Source organism: Physeter macrocephalus, chromosome 13, assembly GCF_002837175.3.
Source record: "Physeter macrocephalus isolate SW-GA chromosome 13, ASM283717v5, whole genome shotgun sequence".
In the NCBI taxonomy this organism is placed as follows: Eukaryota; Metazoa; Chordata; class Mammalia; order Artiodactyla; family Physeteridae; genus Physeter; species Physeter macrocephalus.
Genome location: NC_041226.1, coordinates 79,493,362 through 79,514,194, shown reverse-complemented (window position 1 = coordinate 79,514,194; position 20,833 = coordinate 79,493,362). Strand labels below are relative to the sequence as shown.

General features: G+C 53.7%; 1 protein-coding gene across 5 annotated transcripts; it reads right to left on the bottom strand.

Annotated features, from left to right (window-relative positions):
* Positions 1-23: 23 nt before the first annotated feature.
* NAXD (NAD(P)HX dehydratase) lies at positions 24-18,696 on the bottom strand. Of its 5 annotated transcripts, none has more exons than XM_055089339.1 (11): positions 18,614-18,671; positions 16,622-16,753; positions 15,234-15,384; positions 13,239-13,284; positions 12,507-12,595; positions 9,383-9,491; positions 3,689-3,739; positions 3,506-3,610; positions 2,565-2,685; positions 1,434-1,554; positions 24-704 (listed from the first exon to the last, which is right to left on the bottom strand). In XM_055089339.1, exons 3-11 carry the CDS (start codon positions 15,335-15,337, stop codon positions 506-508), a joined length of 945 nt encoding a protein of 314 aa, XP_054945314.1. In that variant the 5' UTR covers positions 15,338-15,384; positions 16,622-16,753; positions 18,614-18,671; the 3' UTR covers positions 24-505. The 5 variants fall into 5 exon arrangements, 4 of the variants coding, with proteins under 4 accessions (XP_054945314.1, XP_054945315.1, XP_023978928.1 ...); XM_055089340.1 differs by lacking the exon at positions 18,614-18,671 and adding an exon at positions 18,487-18,574; XM_024123160.3 differs by lacking the exon at positions 16,622-16,753 and having other exon boundaries at positions 18,614-18,696.
* Positions 18,697-20,833: the final 2,137 nt, after the last annotated feature.

The window sequence follows — 20,833 nt, the reverse complement described above, 5'->3', positions numbered from 1 at the left end:
GCCCCAGACCGGGAAGATCCCACATGCCGCGGGGCGGCTGGGCCCGTGAGCCATGGCCGCTGAGCCTGCGCGTCCGGAGCCTGTGCTCCGCAAGGGAAGAGGCCACAGCAGCGAGAGGCCCGCCTACCACCAAAAAAAAAAACAAAAAACAAAAAACATCATTCGCGTAGACATTTGAAAACGAGCAATGGGACCCCCCCGAGGGGACTACCCGAGGAGGGGAACTTCTCGCAAACAGAAGAATCACACAGCAAAAGCCCACGACCTCAGCTGAGCTGGTGACAGACGGTCTCGCCGTCATGTGAGTCTCTTCCTTCTTTTCTGATATTGCCCAGAAGCTGAGAAAAGTTCAGGAATACTTTTGTTTCCTATCATAACATCTCCAAGCACACAGCAGTTGAGCCAGAAAAGTGCCACGCTCCAAGCTCTGACACTGTCTACGTCAACCCGCACGGCGCACTCACAGACCTCCCAGCGGACTCGGATGGACCGGAGGCGGGTCCCGTCACAAACACAGCTCCCCTGTCGGGGCCACCCCTCCGTCTGCACCGGCCGAGGTTTCGAAGAGTCTGCTGAACGCGGGCCCGATCTCCCTGATCATGTCCGTGGTGGTGGTGGCGCGGCCGTGCTTCTGGAAGGCTTGGCGGGCGCACTGCCTGGTGAGCGCGCAGGCACCAAAGGCAGCCACGAGGAGCGGGCTGGACCTGCGGGGGAGCGGCGTTAGCGGGGCGTCGTGGCCACCGAAGGCCCTCCCCGTCCCTCCTGTGGTCGCCCTGGGACCCACTCTGGCAAGTTCAGTCTAACGTGCCGCTGGGCCTATCAGAAACGCCCGTACGCCTGGAGAAAGGTTGGGACGCAGCCGCGTCCCGGCTGCGAGCCAGACCGGCGCTCGGTCACAGGGTAAGCACTCGGCGCTGTTCTAGGCCCTGGACGACACTGGAGCCTGGGGACGAGCTGCTTGCTACGTTCCTGGCCCATCACAGACCCACCTGCGCGCACACGCCCCGCAGGCCCCCGGGCCAGGTGTGCCGGGACCCTGCAGCCGGGCACCGTCACGGTGGCCAGGGTGGGCGCGGCGCGGAGAGGCCCAGGGCCCCGGGGTGGGGGGCTGCCCGGGCTCACCCTCCACCGGCGACGGCGGACCCCACCGCTCAGGGCGCTGCGCCCCGTGGACAGTCATCTCCCGGCGCGCGCTCCGCCCGTCTGCGTGTCCCGAGGCACCGGTCCCACAGAGCAGGCACCGCAGACGCCCGGGCAGCATCCCCGACACCGGCAGGGGCGCCAGAGCCCCCGGGCCAGCGTCCTGGGACCAACCCCTGCCCTGGGGGCTCTTCTTCCACGAGACACCGGCACCTCAGCGGAATGTTCCAAGCAGCCACTTATTAAACGTGCAACTGCTGAAACGGCACGGGAGGGACAAAGACGTGACTCACCCGCTGGTCTTCTCGGGGCCGGCCAGGAGGGCCCAGTGCGCCAGGACGCCCAGCGAGCCCGACAGGAGGTCCCCCTGACCGCCGCACCTGCGGCCGCTGCCCTCCTGGCTGCACGTGAGCGCTGCGGGGCGAGGGGGCCGTGTCAGAGGGGCCGCGCTCCGTCACCTTGCTCCTCCCCGCCCGCCCTGACACGGCAGACGGAGGCCCAGCTCCCCCGACCAGCACCGAGGGGTCTGTGGGGACAGAGTGGGGACGGCGCCCCCGGCCCAGGGCGCCCGCTTCACACGCCAGGAGACGCCCATGGCGCCAGCAGCGGCCCTGCCGGGACTTCGTCTGTGCAGAGCCGAGAAGTCTCTATCTCTTGGGAAAACGTCTTAAGCAGCTGCTACGCTCTCTCTGTGTTACAGTCTAGAGCGCCTTCCAGCGTCTGGCCCGCAGGCCTCAGGGCCCCGCAGAGAAGGCTCTCTCCGTCTCCTGTCCGGCGCGTGACAGCGAGCGTGTGTGTGTGTGACGGCGTGTGAGCGGGCGCACGCCTGGACACCGGTTCCGTGTGTCCAGCTCCCCCGTCAACGCCTGGTGTGCTCTTGCCTCCGGGGCCGACTTCAGTGACAGGAGGACTCGTCTGCAGGGAGCAGAGGCGCCGAGCCCCGGTGCGGACGCGGGCGGGCCTGCTGGGCTCCGCAGCCACGCTCGGGGCCCGGGGGCTCCCACCCCACTGGGGGCTCCTCGGGCGTCTCCGTTTTCCGGGCGTCTTTATAAAACAACAGGAAGCGGTGAAAGACTCAAGCAACTGCCTCTGTGCCTCGGGCGAGGCGGCAACGGGCCTGCAGGTCGCCCGCTGCCCAGAGCCTCTGCTCGGGACTCTCCTCGCGCAGCACGGACAGAACTGCACCCTGTACCTGGTGTCGACCAGGACCAGCATGCATCACTGCCACTTTCCTTTGCAAAACAGCGAGAAACAAGACAAAAACGGCCTTTCCAGAAGCTGTGGTTGACACGCTCACCAGGGAGTCCCTCTCTGGGCGGTAAGTGTGCCCGTGTGTGCCCGACCGTGTGTGAACAGGAGGTCCTCCTGGGGCTGGTGCCCAGCGCGGCCGGCCGACAGGCGGCGTGAAGCCCTCGGCCACTCACCCTGCTCGCCATCAGAGATCACGTCCTGCTCCCCTTTCTGGACCACGGTGACGTTGCCCAGGGCCCGGCTGAGTCTCAGCACAGCTCTGCTACGGTCCCCGCCATCCAGGGGGTCTCCCAGCTACGACGGAGGACAACACAGACACAGCTGTCATCAGACACGGGAAGAGCCCATCCACCGATCCCGCCTCATCCGGGGACGGGCCCGCCGGGCACCTGCCGACGGCCGAGCTCGGGCCCCACGTGCAGGGACGTTTCCGTCCACCAGCGGGAGGGAGGCCGAGTTAGGACTACTGGCCCGTGGCTGGGATCGTAAGGGTTGGCGAGGGATGCGACTTCGAGTAATAACGAGCAGACGTTCACGGGCACTAATACGTGAGGACGCTGGGCTTACATACACGGCTGACCCTCGAACAACGCTGGTGTGAACCGCGAGGTCCCTCTTACATGTGGATTGTTTCCCATAGTACGTACCACAGCCCCGCACAATCCGAGGTTGGCCGAATCCACGGATGCGGGACCAAGGACACGGGGAACCGCGTATCCGGAGGGCCGGCTATGAATCACACTCAGACTTCTGACAGCGTGCAGCCTTCGGCGCCCGACCCACGCTGTTCAAGGGTCAGCCGTAGTATTTTATTTCGTCCTCACAAACCCTATGACGCAGACTCCACCACGCTCCCCGTTTTACAGAGTCAAGGGCAGGGATGGAGTGATCCACCCAGGGTGCACGGTGGCAGGAGCGCGGGCTGACCGCAGAGGCCACCTTTCACCCAATCAAAGACACGCTAACTGGAAGATGCCCCATCATTACACGCACCCAGGCATGCACCTGTCCAGCCACCTCTGCACGTCCGTCCCCGCAGGTGCACCGCAGGACGAGCCGGGGCAGAGCCGCAGGGTGCACCCCTCGCCCCTGCCCGGGACGTCAGCTGACTCACCACAGCCTCGGCGAGTCTGCTGAACTCCACGTGGTTGGGGGTGAGAACCGCCTTCCGGTAGCCTTGGATGAGGGCCGGCTGCTGAGCGACCAGCCACAGCCCGTCCTGCAGACGAGGACTCACGTCACTGCGAGGCCGCGGGGGCCCCTGGGAGGAGGGGACAGGAGAGGAGGCCACACTCACCGCGTCGATGACGACGGGCATGCCCCTGGCCTTGGACGCTTCTAAAATGCCCTGCGAGGAAAGGAAGCCAGGCTGAGCAACAAGCCCGTCCCCTCTCAGAGAAGGTAAAAGAAACCGAGCAGTTCCTGACGGACTTCAGCATCAGGCCATCAACCAACAGACAGACAGGGAATAATAAAGCAAATGCGTAAGATAATCAGAAAAGAGCCTTTGTGAGGCAGGGCACCGGGAACTCTGAAAACAGGCGCCCGCGGGAGCTGTCCCACAGTGCGGGGCCCAGGCCGGCCCACGGCGGGCAGCCCTGAGCCGGCACCTCCACGCTGCCAACAGACACTAACACTCAGGGTTTGGAGCTGAGAGGTCTGAAGTCTCGGGAATTCCCCAACTCCTCAGCTTTCATCTATTTCTCATAAGGAACACTTCACGTGTTTTCAAATGAATGACCGTGGTAATGAACAGGGAATCACTTCTCTCTGAGAATGCTACACTAAAAGCTTGAGGTTTTTCGCTTGAGAATTATACGTGTGTCTGATCAACGTGACTGCTGATTATCATGAACCAGTATTTCATGACAAGGGCATTTACGGCAACAGCACGAGAAGAGGACTCCTACCCGAGAGACAATGGGTAACAGAAAACGCTAGAAGAGAACGGTGAACGAGACACATGACAAGCAGCGATAATTTAAAACACTGGGAGATAAGCCCACGTCCGTAAAGCAGCAGTGAGGAGTGCAATCTCACCCAGCACGGCTGCCCTGCCCCACGGCCTCAGTCACACCTGCCGACGCCGGTCCGAGTGCTGGGGGTGTGCCCAAAAGCCCCTCCGGTGGAGGGTCAGGGTACGGGGCCCACGGAAGCCTCTCTCCTTCTTAAACAGTGGAAATGCTCTGTCTGCTTGCCCCGAGTCGGGCGTTACTGTTAGAACCAATTCAGACTTTCTGAGTCTTTGTACCTTCCTACTAGAGCTCTTACAAAGACAGCGGCCCAGTGAGTGTTCAGACCCGGGAAACGTGAGCCGACACCACGGCGAGCACATACATAACATCACACAACGTGACACTCGGCCCCCTGGCGCAGAGAACGGAGGGCTGGTCTTGCTTCCACGGCTCAGAGGGCCTGTGCACCTGACCCCGGCACGGTCACGGCATCTGGAGGGTCAGCGCCACCAGCACACGCCGTGACGGGGCAGCCAGCCCTGCACACACACACACATCCGGACAGCAATCTGACCTAAGGGGAGAACGGGCTACGGCAGGAGCCAGCCACACACAGGTCAGGAGGGCTGAAGTGGAACAAGGAGCTTTCTACCCACGAGGGGGGAGTGAGGAGTGACAGCTCCCCAGGGCACATCCTGCCAAGGGCAGCCCTTGCTGGAGAGCAGACCGCTACAAGCTGCTGGAGAAACCCGGGAGCATCTCTCAAAAACGTTTCCGTTTCGCACTGTGTGGCTGGACCACGTCGACCCCGCTTTGCCAGCTCCATCTCAGGCCCGCAGCCCTGCCCCTTCCCCTCCCCGCGTGAGTGACTGAGCTTTAGCCCACTCGCCAGGAATGCACCCAAGCCAGACAAGTTTCCTATCGACTTGACCATCTTTCTCTGATACGAAAGCTGGAGGAGTGCCTCTGCAGAGACCCCGGGGGGGTGGAGCGGGGGGAAAGTCCAGTTCCCATCAGTGCAGACATGCGTCTCACTTGGGGGTCAGACTCTTTTTTCAGAAATCCCCCTGGACCCTTTCCGTGCAGCTAGGGACACCTGGGTCATCCTCCACCCGATCCTGCCCGTATGTCAGTCCCCGCGTAAACTTCAGAACTGCACTTCACTCAGTTGCCTGCTTCGTTTTTCGGTCTTAAAAGTTCCTTCTCAGTTCAGAGGATGTTATTCAGTATCTCCACCTTCCACAGATACTCTTTGATTCAGCAATGGAACTTCTACAAATTTATCCTAAAGAAAACACCCAAAAGAAACAAATAGATATACAGAAATGTTCAAGGCATCACTAATAGAAAAAAATGCTGTAAACAGCCGAAATGAACTAGTTAAATACATTACAGCGTATTATGATGAGGCTATTAAAAATAATGAACATCTGCATATTCTGCCCGGAAAAGTCTCCAAGACACATCCATCAAGAAAAACAAGACACATCCATCAAGGAAAACAACAAGCTGCAAAAGAGCACAGATACTAGGCGGGTCAGTCAAGATCCTACATGCTACATCCACAAACTCTAGTTCAAAACCAGCTTATGAACTGGAAGACTCAATACTGTTAAGACAGCAGTGATCCCCAAATTGACCTAGAGAGTCAAGGTGACCCCTACGCAAACCCCAGCTGGCCATCCTGCAACTGACAAGCTGATCCTAAAACTCATGGAAACTCACGGGACCCAAAATAGCCAAAGCAACACTGCAAAGAAGAAAGTTGGAGGACCCACACTTGGCGATTTCGGAACTTACTGCACAGATACAATAATCAAGATGGTGTGCTTACTGGCACGAGGACAGCTGTACAATCGATGGCACAGAAAGGAGAGCCCAGAAATCAACCCGCACGTTGATGTCAACTGACTTTCAACAAGGATGCCCAGAGAATTCACTGGCCCGAAGAAGTGCTGGGACAACTGGATAGAAAACTGGACTGGGGGCTTCCCTGGTGGCGCAGTGGTTGAGAGTCCGCCTGCCGATGCAGGGGACACGGGTTCGTGCCCCGGCCCGGGAAGATCCCACATGTCACAGAGCGGCGGGGCCCGTGAGCCATGGCCGCTGAGCCTGCGCGTCCGGAGCCTCTGCTCCGCCAACGGGAGAGGCCATGGCAGTGAGAGGCCCGCGTACCGCAAAAAAACAAAACAAAACTGGACTGGACCCCTTCCTTAACACCATACACAAAACTTAACTCAAAAGGGACCACAGAGTTAAAAGAATAAAGCTCTTAAGAGAAAACATAGGAGTAAATCTTGTGTCAGGCAAAACCCTTAGATAAGACACCAAACAGAGTTGTCGTATGATCCAGCTTCTCCAGTCTAGGTATATACCCCATAGAAATAAAAACATAAATCCACAAAAAACCTTGTAAATGAGTGCTCACAGCAGCACTATTTGTAATAACCAGGAAGTGTAAACAACCCAAATGTCCATCAGTTGATGAATGGATTTTAAAAACGCGGTCTCTCCATACAACAGCCTATCACACAGCAATGGAAGGTGTGAAGCACTGACAACCTGACACAACAGGGTGAGCCTTGAAATTACAAGATACCACACACCGTATGATGCTGTTCCTAAGAAGGTCCAGAATAGGCCAATCCATCGAGACAGAAAGTAGATTAGTGGTCGCCAGGGGCTGGGAGGCTGGGAGGAACAGAGAGCAAGTGCTAACGGGTATGCGGCTTCTTTCTGGGGTGATGAAAATGCCCTAAAACGGACTGTGGTGATGGCTGCAAACTCCATAAATATACGAGAAGCCACTGAATTGTACACTTTAAATTCGTCCGTGAATGCGGCAAACATTACTGCAGCCTCGTTTCAAGAACTGCCACAGCCACCCCAGCCTTCAGCAGACGCCAGCTTGGAGGCCAGACCCTCCGCCAGCAAAACAGCCATGTCTTCACTGAAGGCTCAGCTGGCGGTCAGCGCTTTTCAGTCACAAAGTACTTTTAAATTAAAGAACCTACACTGTTTTTTAGAGATAATGCTATTGCACACATAATAGACTACGGTATAACACAAACGTAACTTTATCTCCACTGGGAAAGCAAAAAATTCACGTGACTGGCTTTATGACGAGAATTCGCTTTATTGCAGTGGTCTGGAACCGAACCCCCGGTATCTCCAAGGTGAGCCCGTGCAGAGTACAGGGAAATAATCACCAGTCAAGCTAACCCACACAGCCATCACCTCCCCCGGGGGAGAATGTAAACTCTCCCCACTCCCCTGACCCCCAGCGCCCGGCAGCCACCCTTCTCCTCTCTGCTTCTACGAGCTCACCTATTCTGACTCCACAAAGAAGTGAGATCGCGCAGCGTTTGTCCTGCTGCACCTGGCCTACTTCACTTAGCATCATGTCCTACAGAGGGTACATATGTTTTAACCAAACCGTTTGAAACAGGCAATAATAAACGGAACAACTATCGACACTTAAGTTGAAAACACATTTCCTGCTCCATTCCATCCCCAGCCACCTGTCACGGCTACTGTTTCTCCTCAGTGATAATTCATGGGCTTGAAGAAAGTGAAATTCCCAGCCCCAACTTTCCCCCTAAAGGCTGGAAAGATTTTCCGTGGAAGGGACCCTTAAAATTCACGTGCTCACTAAATTCTGGTAAAGCAGACACACGTCTGCCTTTTAAAATGTTCTTTACCCACAGATTGCTAGGAAAGTCCAACCAACACTCACAGCGCCCTACACCTTCTTTCCCTTGAGCTTTTGTTCAGTTTAACTCAAAAAGCAGAAGCTGAGCCAAGAGCCCCTCCAGCTGCTGAAACGAGGGTGACGAATCAGGTCCACTATGACCGCCAGCTCCCTCGAGGCACGCGGCCGACACCTCCCAGGGCTGGAGCTGGGGCAGGCGGTCTGGGCGCACTGAGAAGGGCCCCAAGGAGGGCAGGGAGAGCTCAGCAGGTCCCCGAGATGTGTCCCCTCGGAGAGTGACGCCAGGGCGGCGTCGGAGGACGTGGCAGCGGGAACACACAGAATGTGGGGTTGGTGTGCCATCCGAGCTGTCTATTTTCCCTGATCCAGGATAGTATTTATTTCTATTTCAACTTTTTGAGGCTAAAAAATTAGTTTCATCTTTTTAGATTAAAGCAGGCATAAAATTTCAGTAATAAGGAAGAGCATAAATGATCAACGAAAAAGTAAACGAATGCACGTGTACACATGAGGGTGAAATAGGGTCTCCTGCCCGCTCCCCCATCACCCAGCGCTGGCTACGCTGGCTTCAGCTGAAAAGAACGGCAGGGGACAGAAGAGAGTGCAAAGGCAGCAGAACCACGGGCCCGTGGGGTCCGAGGCCCAGGGTTTCTAGACCAATGAGGACCCAGGTGGGCAGAGAAGCACCAGGTTAAGAAATGAAACGAACAAGGGCTTTCAAAAGGACCCGCTGACGACACAAAGCTAGAACCACCAGAACACCTTTCACGCTTCTCTCTAAGTGCACAACTTACAGCAACGGTGAAGTCGCCAGAACCAACCAGAAGCACCCTCTCCCACTGGCTCCCCGTGACAGACTCCCACCGGGCCTGCTGTTCCGTGCGCCCAACCGGGTAGCGTGCAGAGCACTTCACCAAGCGTGGCCCTCGGCCAGCCCCGGGGGGGCACTGCGCCCGTACGGCGGGCACCAGGAGCAGGCTGCCAGGGGTCCCCGGCAGGCAGGGGTTGCGGGGAGGCGACCGCGAGCCTGAGCGCACGCCTGGCCACTGCTAACCCCACTCAGCCCGGATGCTGGGACTCCCGTCACGTCGGGCCCCATGGAGACTTCCTCGGCCACAGCCTGAGAGCAGAGCCCCAGGAGCGGAAGAAAGCGCCGTTCAGCGGGGCCCTGCTCTGGTTTAAGCGCATCCTCTATTCCCCAGACCACGTTCTATCCAAGATGCACACAGAGCAACAAACAACGGAAAATGCAATTCCGTCAGACGCCCCCGATCTAAGGGCCTAGCCTGTAGGAACAGGCGTGGTTAATAATTCTACACGTTACCTTGACGTTTTCGAGAAGAACGTCGTCTCTGCCTAAGCCAGGCCCTACGACCAGGGCGTGCAGTCGGGGCAACCACTTTTCCACATCTTGGACGGCACTGGGGCTGTCACTAAAAAAGGAAAAGAAGGGCAAAACAGATTAGAATTTTCATCTTTTGTTTACTTTATTAATGAAACTACACATTTTTCCAGATTTCCCCCCAATGTCCTTTTCTTGTTCCAGGACCCCAGCCAGGACCCCACCATAGTTGTCTAGCTTTCAACATTCAGATGCCCCTGAGAGCATTCTGCTAAGTGAAATGAGCCCAAGAAAGACAAACAGCGTATCCTATCTCTTATACGTGGGACCTTTAGAGCAAACAAACAAAACAAAAAAACCGCAAAAACACAACACCAAACTCACCCATAGAGAAGAGACTGCCCGTTGCCAGCAGCTGGTGGGGTGGGGGTGGGGGGACTTCTAGGTTTTGTTTTTGTTAGAGAGTAACAGAGCACTGACACGTGCTACAATGTGGGCAACTCTCGACAACAGGATGCTAAGTAAAAGAAGGCAGACACAAAAGACCTCTGATTCCATGCATAAGAAATGCTCAGAAAAGGCAAATGTTCAGAAACCAAGCAGATGAGAGGCCGCCTCAGGCTGGGGTGGCGAAGGGGAGGGGTTTCCGTCTTGGAGTGGTGGGAGTGTTCTAAGATTATCTGTGACGTAACAACCTGGTAAACATACCACAAACCACTGTACAATTAAAGTCAGTGGATTTCACAGTGAATCATATTCCAGTAAAGCAGTTCCCTACACACACATTAGCAACAGTCCCGGGAGCAATGGTGGAGAGAGACATTAATATCCAAGGACTGATGGGGGGTCTGAGACAGCTGCACGGAGAAGGGGTATTGGGTCAGTGGATGTGAGTTTCAAGGGAGCTGGAGGTTTCAGAACGAGAGGTGATGGTCTGGGAGGACGCACATCCCACCTCCAGACCCAGTGGCTGGGGGAACAAAGGAAAAGCCACCTCCACGTAGGAGGCTGGCAGGGGAAGCCATCCCCAGACAAGCAGACAAGAGAAGAAGGGAACAGCAGGGACAGGAGACACGGTGAGAAAGTGCTGCTTCACGGGAAATGACACAGAGCAGCCTGGCTGAGCAGAGACCAGGAGCCAGTATGGCCTGATGCGAGGGCAGCAGAGGCATATTCTTGGGGATACGGAACCTCTCACTTGCTGGGCCCCTTCCCAGGCCCCAGGAGGGACCCCAGCAGTTTACTTGAGTGGTCCACGTGTTTCTGTGAACTCCGCAAAGGTAGGCAGAGGATCTGGGTCTCACCAAAGCTGAGGCAAATGGAACTTCCTTCCCATCAGAAAGAGAGTCAATAATGCAGGGTATATAGTCATGACCATACTACACTTTCTTTTTCTTTTTTAAAAAATAAGACTCACGGGGGAAAAAATACATAAAATATGTTAAAATAAGACACGATGACTCATTTCAAAACGACCTGTGCCAGTCTGGTTCCATCACACAGGCGCACAGATGCAGTGCGGGCTGCACTCCTACCTGCGGTGCAGACGTCCCCACCTCAGGCCTGCGGGGAGGCCTGCGCCTGGCGGCGTCCCAACCCCCCGCGACATCAGGAGCCCTCCTTAGGACCACACCTGACAGCTGCGCGCGACTCTGAGGCCCGGCCACCACCCTCAGGGCCCACAGGCTACCAGACGGCCCGCCCCGCCCCCCAGCAGCCCGGCTCGGGCTGCCAGCGACCCCCGCACTGGGAGCCGAGGCCTCGTCTCTGGCTCCAGGCACGGGCTCTTCCAGGACTGTCCGCAAAGCTCTCCACTCGGCCCCAGGACGCCCTCCGGGCCCCTTCCACGTCCCTCCCGTCTGCTCCCAGCCGCCAGCGCGCCAGGCCCTCCCGACCCACACACAGCTTCGCCTCCTGGTTTAAACGCAGCCCACGCGCTGACAACTCCCAGATCTAGGCTCCCCTGCCCACCCCACGGGCACGAGCCACGTCTGCCGGCACATCAGCAGGCCACGGAGATGACAGCCTGCTCAGCCCACACCCTGGTGGCTTCCCCACGCTCCTCTCCTGCTCGTCTCACATCCCCCCTGCTGTGGCCAGGCTCTGACGGCTCCTGGCTCTAGCCCAGCACGCAAGCGTCCCCAGGGGCTTACCACAGCCTCCCAGCGGGACCCCTGCTTCCGCCCTGGGCCCCAAGGGCCAGAACCCTTACTATGACCCCCCACGACCGGCAAAGCGTGGCCCTGAACCTCTCTGGTCACCCAGCCCCTCCTGAGCCCCCAGACTAAGTGTCCCCAGCAGGCTTGCTGCATGAGCTCCTGCGCCCGCTCCCCCCCAGCCCCCGCGTCTGCGCCTTCACTGGACGCCACGCCCTGCGCCACTGCCCCCTGCCACCCTAGGAGCACCCACCACACACACACGCGCACCCAGCACTCCCCGCCCCGTCCTCCCTGCGGTCCTCAGCACCGCCTGACAAGCTGTGACCTCGTTTGTCCTCCAAAGCTGTGTACATGGCCCAATACAGTAGACTAGACGCTGACCACGCGGGGCTTTTACATGTAATTAAAATCACAGCAAACACTCAGCTCCCGAGCCCCACTGGCCGCGTTTCAAGCGCTCGGCAGCCAGTCTCGCACAGCACCGAGAGAAAAGTTTCACCGTTGCAGAAAGCTCCAGGGCACAGGGCTGCCCTGGAGAGGAAGCTGCACGGGAGCAGGTCTCGGGCTGCCCAGTCAGATGCTGTCCCCGTGGAACCCAGGACAGAGTCCAGCAGGAAGCGCTTGCTGAACGATCGAACGGTCATTACTGCTGCCACGTGACACACTGTCACAGGCAGGCCCACGGCCCCTCCTGGGCCTAGGACCCTCTGGCCATTGCTGACGGGCCACAGGGGACAGCCCGGGCAGCCCTGGTGCCCGGGTCTCCTGCACACTGTCTGTCTTATTCTGACTACAGACGCGGGTTCATTATCGTTCCCTCCCTTCTTCCGACAGCACCCTCCCACCCGCCCCCGCCCTGCACCGCGGCTACTGCACAGCGGCTCCGCGGAGACCCTGTGACCCAGAAGAGTGGCTACAAGCCCCGCACCCGCCGGGGCCCCACTCACAGAACCGGGTGAACGATCAGCTCCGGGCTGTATGACTTGATCACAGCTGCGGCATCCTGGGTGGAGAACACGTGGGACAAGTCCGCGCCCTGAAGAGGGGCACAGGAGACCGGCTTAACGCGGGACTCGCCTGACAGACACTCAGAGCACTGGTGGCTCTGGTACAACCGTGTAAATTCCGCAGCACTGTCCGCAAAAGAAAAGCACCCACTGCCGCAGGTAACCCACAGCCAGGAGGCGGCTGAGAGGCCTCCGGGAGGCGGCAAAACCTAAGAAGGGCCTGGAAAGGGAGGCGGACTTCTGCTGCCGCCAAAGAGGCAGGGGGCCCCGCCCGGCTCAGGTGGCATCACTGTGAGGCCCGCAGGGAGCACAGCCCATGTCACAGTCCCTGTGCCACTGGGCCTTCAGGACTTGATCAAAATGCTGCCGTGACAACTGCCAAGGTTAAAAGATGTCCACTGCTTACGCTAGGACTGAAAAGGCAGCCTGGATCACTGCGGTGAAGTACAATTCTAAAAAAAGTTCAGTTTAAAAGAAAATGAGTCCCAATCCAAGTTACTCTGTGATGCACAAGAGGTCAGGGTAGACGTCTCTTACCATGATTACCCAAAATGTTATTCAGATTTCTCTGAATATTGAGAGACTATTCAGAAAACGTCTGCTTCAGTCATATTTAAATAATCCAACTCTTTACTAGAAAAATCCTGAAAAAGAAGCTATAAACAAACATACCACTTTGAGAGCTGAGATTGCTGCAAAATAGGGGGCTCCAGTGTACCTAAAAAGAAGATATTTATAGTCAAAAACTTCTGAGACTGAGGCAAGCACACCAGGCTTATCAGTAAATTACACAGACGAGCAGCACCCTGGCACGGCCCAACCCTCAGTAGGAGCTCGGGAAAGGGTTATTAACACGGATCAGTTCCAGGAAAATCAATCTTTCCTATGAGGCCTCTGAACCAGGTCAGGAGAGGCAGATCCTGGCCAGGTGCCCCAAGGTCTCTCTGAAATGCGTATGTGCAAACTGAAGCCTTGACGGATGGCTTCAGGGGGCCATACAGAGGTCAAACTTAACAAATTGTACATTTATAACATTTGCAGCTTGCTGTATACCAACCAGACCTCAATAAAGCTGTTAAAAAATGAATCTCCTAGTGTACAATGGTTCGGCAAGATTTATATAAACCGAAAAAAATGGTTTTTTTCTATACCAGGAATAACTGATTAGAATATATGACAGCATCTACCATACCAGCAAAAATCATAAAGCATCTAGGAATTAACCTTATAAAACACATGATAACTCTGTGGGGACATTTTTATTTTTTATTTTTTTTTGCAGTGGGCGGGCCTCTCACTGCTGTTGTGGGGACATTTTTAAAACCTATCATAGAAGAGATGTACACTTGATGAGAGGACTTAAAATTATAAAGACGACACCTCTCTCTAGACTAATATAGACACAGAAAGCACTTGATTTATCAGAAATGCGCACAGATACAAGTAAGAGAAAATGCAACACCAACTGAACAAGACTGGGGTTCTGTTAGCCAGGAGGACGGTAGGGATGTGTGTTCGGGGAAAAACAAAGCAAAACAAAACAAAACCTAGAGGTCTGAGAAGAAAGGGAGAGTTTCCCAAAGGCATCTGCAGAGAGAGACAGTGTGCTCGAGGTGACCGCGGGCCGGAGCCCCTGGACTGGCTGGTGCCCCAAGGAGCAGGACCCGCCCCCGAGAGCAACGGTGAGCAGAGGCGGTGGCCACCTCGGACGTGGGGACAAACGAGAAGAGACCCGCACGCCCCCCTCCTGCTTCTACCCGCTTGCTCGGAAACGCCTGTAACTGTGTTTAAGGGCACTTCAAGCACAGCAAGGAAAATCCGTGAACTTGACATCAGATGAGTGACTGTAACTGTTACGTCAATCCCAGGGGTGAAGAGGAGCTTTGCTAACCCGAACAGGGAAACATGCTCAGGGCACGCTGCACGTGTGACAGTCTCCCCAGGGCAGAGCCACGAACTCGCCCGAAATGCCAAAGGACAGGACAGCGGACATACACACGCACCCCACAGTGTGAATACAAGCCTCGCTAACAAAAGAAATACATCCTCCTCACTTAAAAAGAGCAGTCACTGTCACGTTGGGTAAAGACACACAATCTAGCTACGTGTTATTTTAATAAATACAGCCAACCACATGCTAAACTGTTGAAAACACAAGCCTAGGCAAAGAGCATATCAGTGCAAACAGAAAGGAAGGAGAAACTGAATGGTAACCAAGGTCGAATTTAAGTCAAAGGCAGCAGGTATCACAAGCAAGGACAAATTACAAATCTTTACGTGTCGACACAGCAGCATAATATATAAAACTAGAAGAGAAAAAAGGCCTCGGAAAAAAGCTAGGATCCGTCAAATTTCATAAGGAACTTCCAGGAATATCTTTAAATTAAGAAAGGAAAGCATGCTGAGTGTCTTTACCTTGATTACAGAAGTAACACAGGCTCACAGTAATGAACGCCGTCAGTACAGAGAGCACAAAGCAAGAAGAAACAGCCTCACCCAACCGGGGCCCCAGGCTCTCTCTGCTATTCAACCAAACGTTCATCACTGAAAAATACTGCCAGAATATCAGAGGACACTTGCAAATGACCCCTGAGGTCCAACTGGACGGACGGAGGGACGGCAGGGAGGCGAGCAGCCGGAGAGGGACGCTGCGTCCGCGCCACTTACTCTGGGCAGCCTCCCACCACGCCTATCCTCCCAGCTTGCCCTTTGTGCTTGCAGGCGGCCAGAGGAGGCACCACATTCCTCACCAGCTGCAAAGCAGCCTCCATGTCCGTTACTGAGCGTGCTGTATGCAGCGGAAATGCTCGATTTAAAACTGAAAAACAGGAAAATGTTCAGAAAGGTAAGTGTCTACCAGCATTCATCAAAAACAGACTTGAACAAAATACCCCATTAATCAAAACACTTCCCAAAGCTGGCTTAATATGATGTATGATTTTTGCTGTAGATTTTTATCCAATGGTTTCATCATTTCATTTCTATAAGCAAATGCTGTTCAGAAGTAACAACACAACACTACTAACACTGTTGCATGGACCAGATTTACTTCGAATGTATCAGACGTCTTGGAAATCTACTTAACCTTTCAGAAAGTTTTTTTTAAACGCACTGTTACTTAATGAACTACACATATTTCATCGTGATCTTCCTTCAAGTGTGTCAGGTCTCCTCTCCCCTCTGCTACTTTCCAGGGTCTGTTCAAGCCGGACAGGTGGTCACGGTATTCCCAATTCATTTTCCAGTCGTGGTTCCAACACTCAGTTAGATACTAATCAAATAACCTGGAAATGGCATTCTAAATAAGGAACACATCTTACACTGGGCTCAAAGTGGCATTTTAAAATAGTTTGATCATTGAATTGTCTATAAATAGCTAATTTTAATGGGCCTTTCGTGAAAAACTTCCTGTGTTGTATGTTTTGCCATATTATTAAAAATAGCTCAGCTGTGAGAGAAATCCTGTGTTCTGTAGAGCCCAATGTATGAACAGATAATAAAGCACGCATTTTCTCTAGAATTAAAGGATCTTTGCTGATACGAACATCTTCACAGAAAAGGCATCCAATATTTTTATCTTCCCATTATCTCAGCAGCAGAGGAAAACCAGACATGGGTTCCAAGTCCAAGTGAAGAACAGAGACTGACTCAGCTCCATACATATGGTAATACAGCTTTATCTTCTATCACTCTTACAATTTTACTTTTCACTCAACGAAGTTATTCAAGTAATTTCCTTTAATGAGTAGACGTAAATGCCTCCTTAGCCGATATATCAGATGGATGCTTAGACCCCAAGATGATGCACAGCCGGGCCACAGCGGCGCTGACCTAACACAGCAACCAGCTCTCACTCCCCGCCCCCGGCCCCAACCTCCCGCAGGCCCGCCTGCAGCCCAGACTCCCAGCCACGCACTCTCTTCGCCACCGTGCACAGAGGCTGTGAGACACTCTTGCCTGGGCTCCCCGGCCAGCTGCAGGACAGGAACCGCAGCTGTTACAGGCGGATTTCAGGACCGCCCTGCTGACCGCTGACGAGCCGTCTGTGCGCTTACCGAGGAGCTTGCCATGCGTCTGTGTCAAACTTGAACACACCTAGCATAACGTGACTGGTCAATGCGAGGATATCGGAGAATGGTCTCTCCTCCAAATGCCCCAGCACAATAAATACAGGTGCTTTTTAAAGTCTGGAAATTGTAAAGACAGAATCCAAACTTACCAGTCACTCACGGATCGTTCTGAGTCCCTTACAATGTTCTGGGTTTATTAGCTGCCATCACTTTAAGCAGCTAGCCACACACAGAGCATCTCAAGACCACCCCTGCACCTTCTGCCTCCACAGAATGAGGTACAGCCCCCATCTGTGACTTAAGGGCTGACTCCCACCCTCAACCACCTGGAACAGAGTCCAGCACAGAATAAGCCACTCAATAAATGCCTGATGAATTAACGGCATCTTGGCTCACTCTGCTCTTTGGCAGCCAGTTTATCCTTCTTTTACAGACAAGGAAACTGAGGCTCAGAGACAGACCTGTGAAGATGCCATGGTTAGGAACGGATAAGCCAGGACAGAAGACACCATTTTACCAAAATGCTGCCATTTTCAGTCAGAAGAATTTTTTTTTTAAATCAAATAATCACGCCACCAACCAAAAGACAAGTCAAATCCTTCTCAAATGCCTTCTGAAACCAATGTGAGATGGGTAAAAAACATCACTGTTGAGAAGTACAGCATTTTCACTTTTTAACTGCAATTGTATGACTGCAAAGCACAATCCACCCTGCTCATTAGCGTTTTGTAACACTCACCTGAGATCAACACCTGTTAGTGAGCGGGCCAAAGGAAGGTCAGTTAAACTTCCCTATACTCCACAGAGAATCAAGTTACTTATCCACAGAAATATTGAAATATAAACATCAAAGTTCTTAAGGATAAAAAGGCCTTGGCAAGAGGCAACCTGAGATTTATCCTAGTAATTTGTCTTCATACAATTCTGAATCTAGAAGAACAGGTCATACCTGCCTGGTTTTTGTTTGCTTTAAAGAAGTGTGGCTGAGGAGAGTTAAATAGATTTCTCTATTCTGGGCTGTTTTCTAAAATTACTTGCCACTCACAACTTTGCAATACCAATGTTTCTTGCTTTAATTTAATGTGAACCGTAGCTAATTTGGAACATGTGACAGCAATCTCTAAATTAACTGAGATGCCCTAAAGCTGGGATGGGAAGCCAGTTTTTGGTAAAAGCTCCGCAGTTCGGTCTAATAATGAAATCTCAAGCAGACTCAAAGAGAAATCTTGCTAACCAAACACGGAGGGTACGGATATAAGACCAACTGTGACCGATAAAGTATCTCCGAACAAACTGGTGCCCAGAAGCTGCCGGGCTGGTGTGACTGAGTGAAGTGCAGAAGCTGAGGGGCCCCTCAATGCTCCTCAAATCGCCTGGAACTACGGTGCCCAAAACCAAACAGCCAAACCCCCCTAACAGTTACTCTCCGTCCTGCCTGCTGCTAAGGACTACAGCCAAAGCGCGTTTTACCATTTCAGCTACTTTCTGGCTGGGAACCTTGGCTCAGGGCCTCCTTCTTTACAAAACAGCAGCCTCTCCACGTTGTTGGGAGAAGTGAGATAAAACAACACACTGTCCAGCGGTTTGAAAAATCTTAGGTACAATAATATCCGCAGGGCAAGAGAGGAAAACCATACAGGAGGGGATGGTGCTCCAAGTCGGACGCACTTGTCCCGTTTACGCCTGATTCTTTCTACACAGTCCGCTCTATACAGCAGCCAGGGCCTGGCCGGGGTCCTCGGGGTCCCTCGGTTGACCCCTCCCCAGGTGGACCCAGGACCCGCGGCTCCGCGCGTCCCCGGCCCCACGGCGGCGCCTCCCGCCCGGACCAGTAGCCCGCGGCGGAGTACCTGCGTCCAGCGGCGGCCCGTAGAGCACGAGCGTGGCCGAGAGCACCGCGACAACGGCGGCGCCAGCAACCGCAGCCCCGGCCCCCGCCCGGGTGGGCATGGCCGGGAAGGCCGGCATCGCGCTTACCTCCCAGGCAGCCCCTGACCGCCCCGCAGCCTGAACCCACAGCCATCCGCGGACTTCCGGTCTCCCGGCCGCCCCCGCGCGGCCGCGAGACTCACCGCCCTCGGCGGACTTCCGGTCTCCCGGCCGCCCCCGCGCGGCCGCGGGACTTACCGCCCGCGACGGACTTCCGGGCTCCCGGCCGCCCCCGCGCCGCCGCCGGAAGCGGGCGGCCGACTCCCAGTGGCCCGAGGTCCGGACTCGCCCCGCCCCCGGACTGGCCTCTGCCGGTCAAAGACGGCCGGAGACGGTCGGTTTCATCTAATTTAGGTCTCGGCTCAACTGCAGTCTTATCCGTGCGAATCCCTTCCTGCCCATTCTGTATAAGAGGATTCACACCCCCTCTCCCGCCATCCTGCACCCTTGCCCTGCTTTATTTTAATTCATAGCACTTTTCACTACCGGACATGTGCATTCATTCATTCATTCACTCATTTTCAAAGGTCTAACCCTGACTAGAAAGTTAGCTCCAATGGAAAAGCTTTATTTGTTCTGTGCTGTGTGCTCAGCACCTGGAACTGGGCACACAGTAGGGCTTTTTCTCTCTCCATTGAGGTATAATTTACATGACAATAAGATTCACTAATTTTAAGTGTACAGTTTTATGAGTTTTAACAAATGTATATAATCAGGTAATCACCACCGCATGATTTAGAACATTTCTATCAACATACCCAAATCATGCTTTTGATGCTATTATTGTTATTTTTTAATTTTCAATTGTTCATTGCTTATATATGGATATACAGTTGATTTTTATATACTGTCATTGTATCCTTTGACCATGCTAAATTTTCCTATTAGTTCCAGCAGATATTTCTGAGACTATTTGGGATCTTCTACACAAGCAATGTCAGTGTGCCCCACTTTGAGGTGACATTGACTTCGTTAATTTTGATCGCTTGGTTAAGGTGTTCGCCAGATTATTTATTATCAGTGTGAACTACTGAATTTTTATTTTATTTTATTCAGAATTTTTATTTTATTTTTTATTAACAAGTAGGTTATTTATTACCAGTGTGAATTCATGAATTTTTATTTTATTCATTTATTTTATTTATATTTTATTTTATGTAATAATTTTATTACATTACCCTTTTTTTCTATTTCATATGTAAACATACAAACATACATTTATCAATGTAAATGTACATTTCAATGGGTCACCTAGGAGCCACCTCTAACCTTGTGATGTAGCGATTCTTGCTTCTCACAGAACGTGAGTTCCTTCTCATGGGCACCTCCCCTTAGATTTGGGGGAAAAGATCTCTGTAAACTTAGGAAATGTGTACAAATCAGTTACACTCTGCATGTTCCTTGCTCCTCTATGAGGTTGTGAAGTCTGAGAGGTGGTGCTGCCCCCTGGTGGATTTGCGGGGATAAGAAATAAGAGGGTGGGTGGGGCTCGTCTCACCCGGTGTCCAAGTTCACCGATGCCATCATGATTTGCCTTAAAGCCTGAAGGATCGGGAGTGAAGGGTGACCAGTCCGCAACGTGGGCGCCCACCGCGTGGCCCTCACCCTTCCCAGCATCACCTCCTAATAACATACAGTCGTCACCCCTCATTCGAGGTTTTGCATGCCTTGCTTTCAGTTACCCTCAGTCAACAAAGGTCCGAAAATATTAAAATGGAAAACTCCAGAAATGAACAATTCGTAGGGTTTTTTTTTTTTTTTGGCTTGCGTCAGGATTTCGTTGCTGCATGTGGGCGAGCGGGGGCTACTCCTCGTTGTGGTGCGTGGGCTTCTCATTGCGGTGGCTTCTCTTGTTGCGGAGCACGGGCTCTAGGCACGCGGGCTTCAGTAGTTGTGGCACGCGGGCTCAGTAGTTGTGGCTCACGGGCTTAGTTGCTCCGCGGCATGTGGGATCTTCCCGGACCAGGGCTCGAAGCCGTGTCCCCTGCATTGGCAGGCAGATTCTTAACCACTGCGCCACCAGGGAAGCCCCCCCTGTGTCTTTTGAGTCCATGAAATGTGGCCAGTGCAACAGAGGAACTGAATTTTACATTTTAATTAGCTTACATTTAAATAGGCACATGTGGTCTCCCATGTGGGACAGTACAGCCCTAGGACATTAAGAAGATAAACAAATGGAAAATATTAGGTTAGCTTTGAGCGGGGAGAAATTTCAGCGTGTGCTGTATGGTGCACTAACCCAACATTCCAGGTCACATTTCCTCCTGG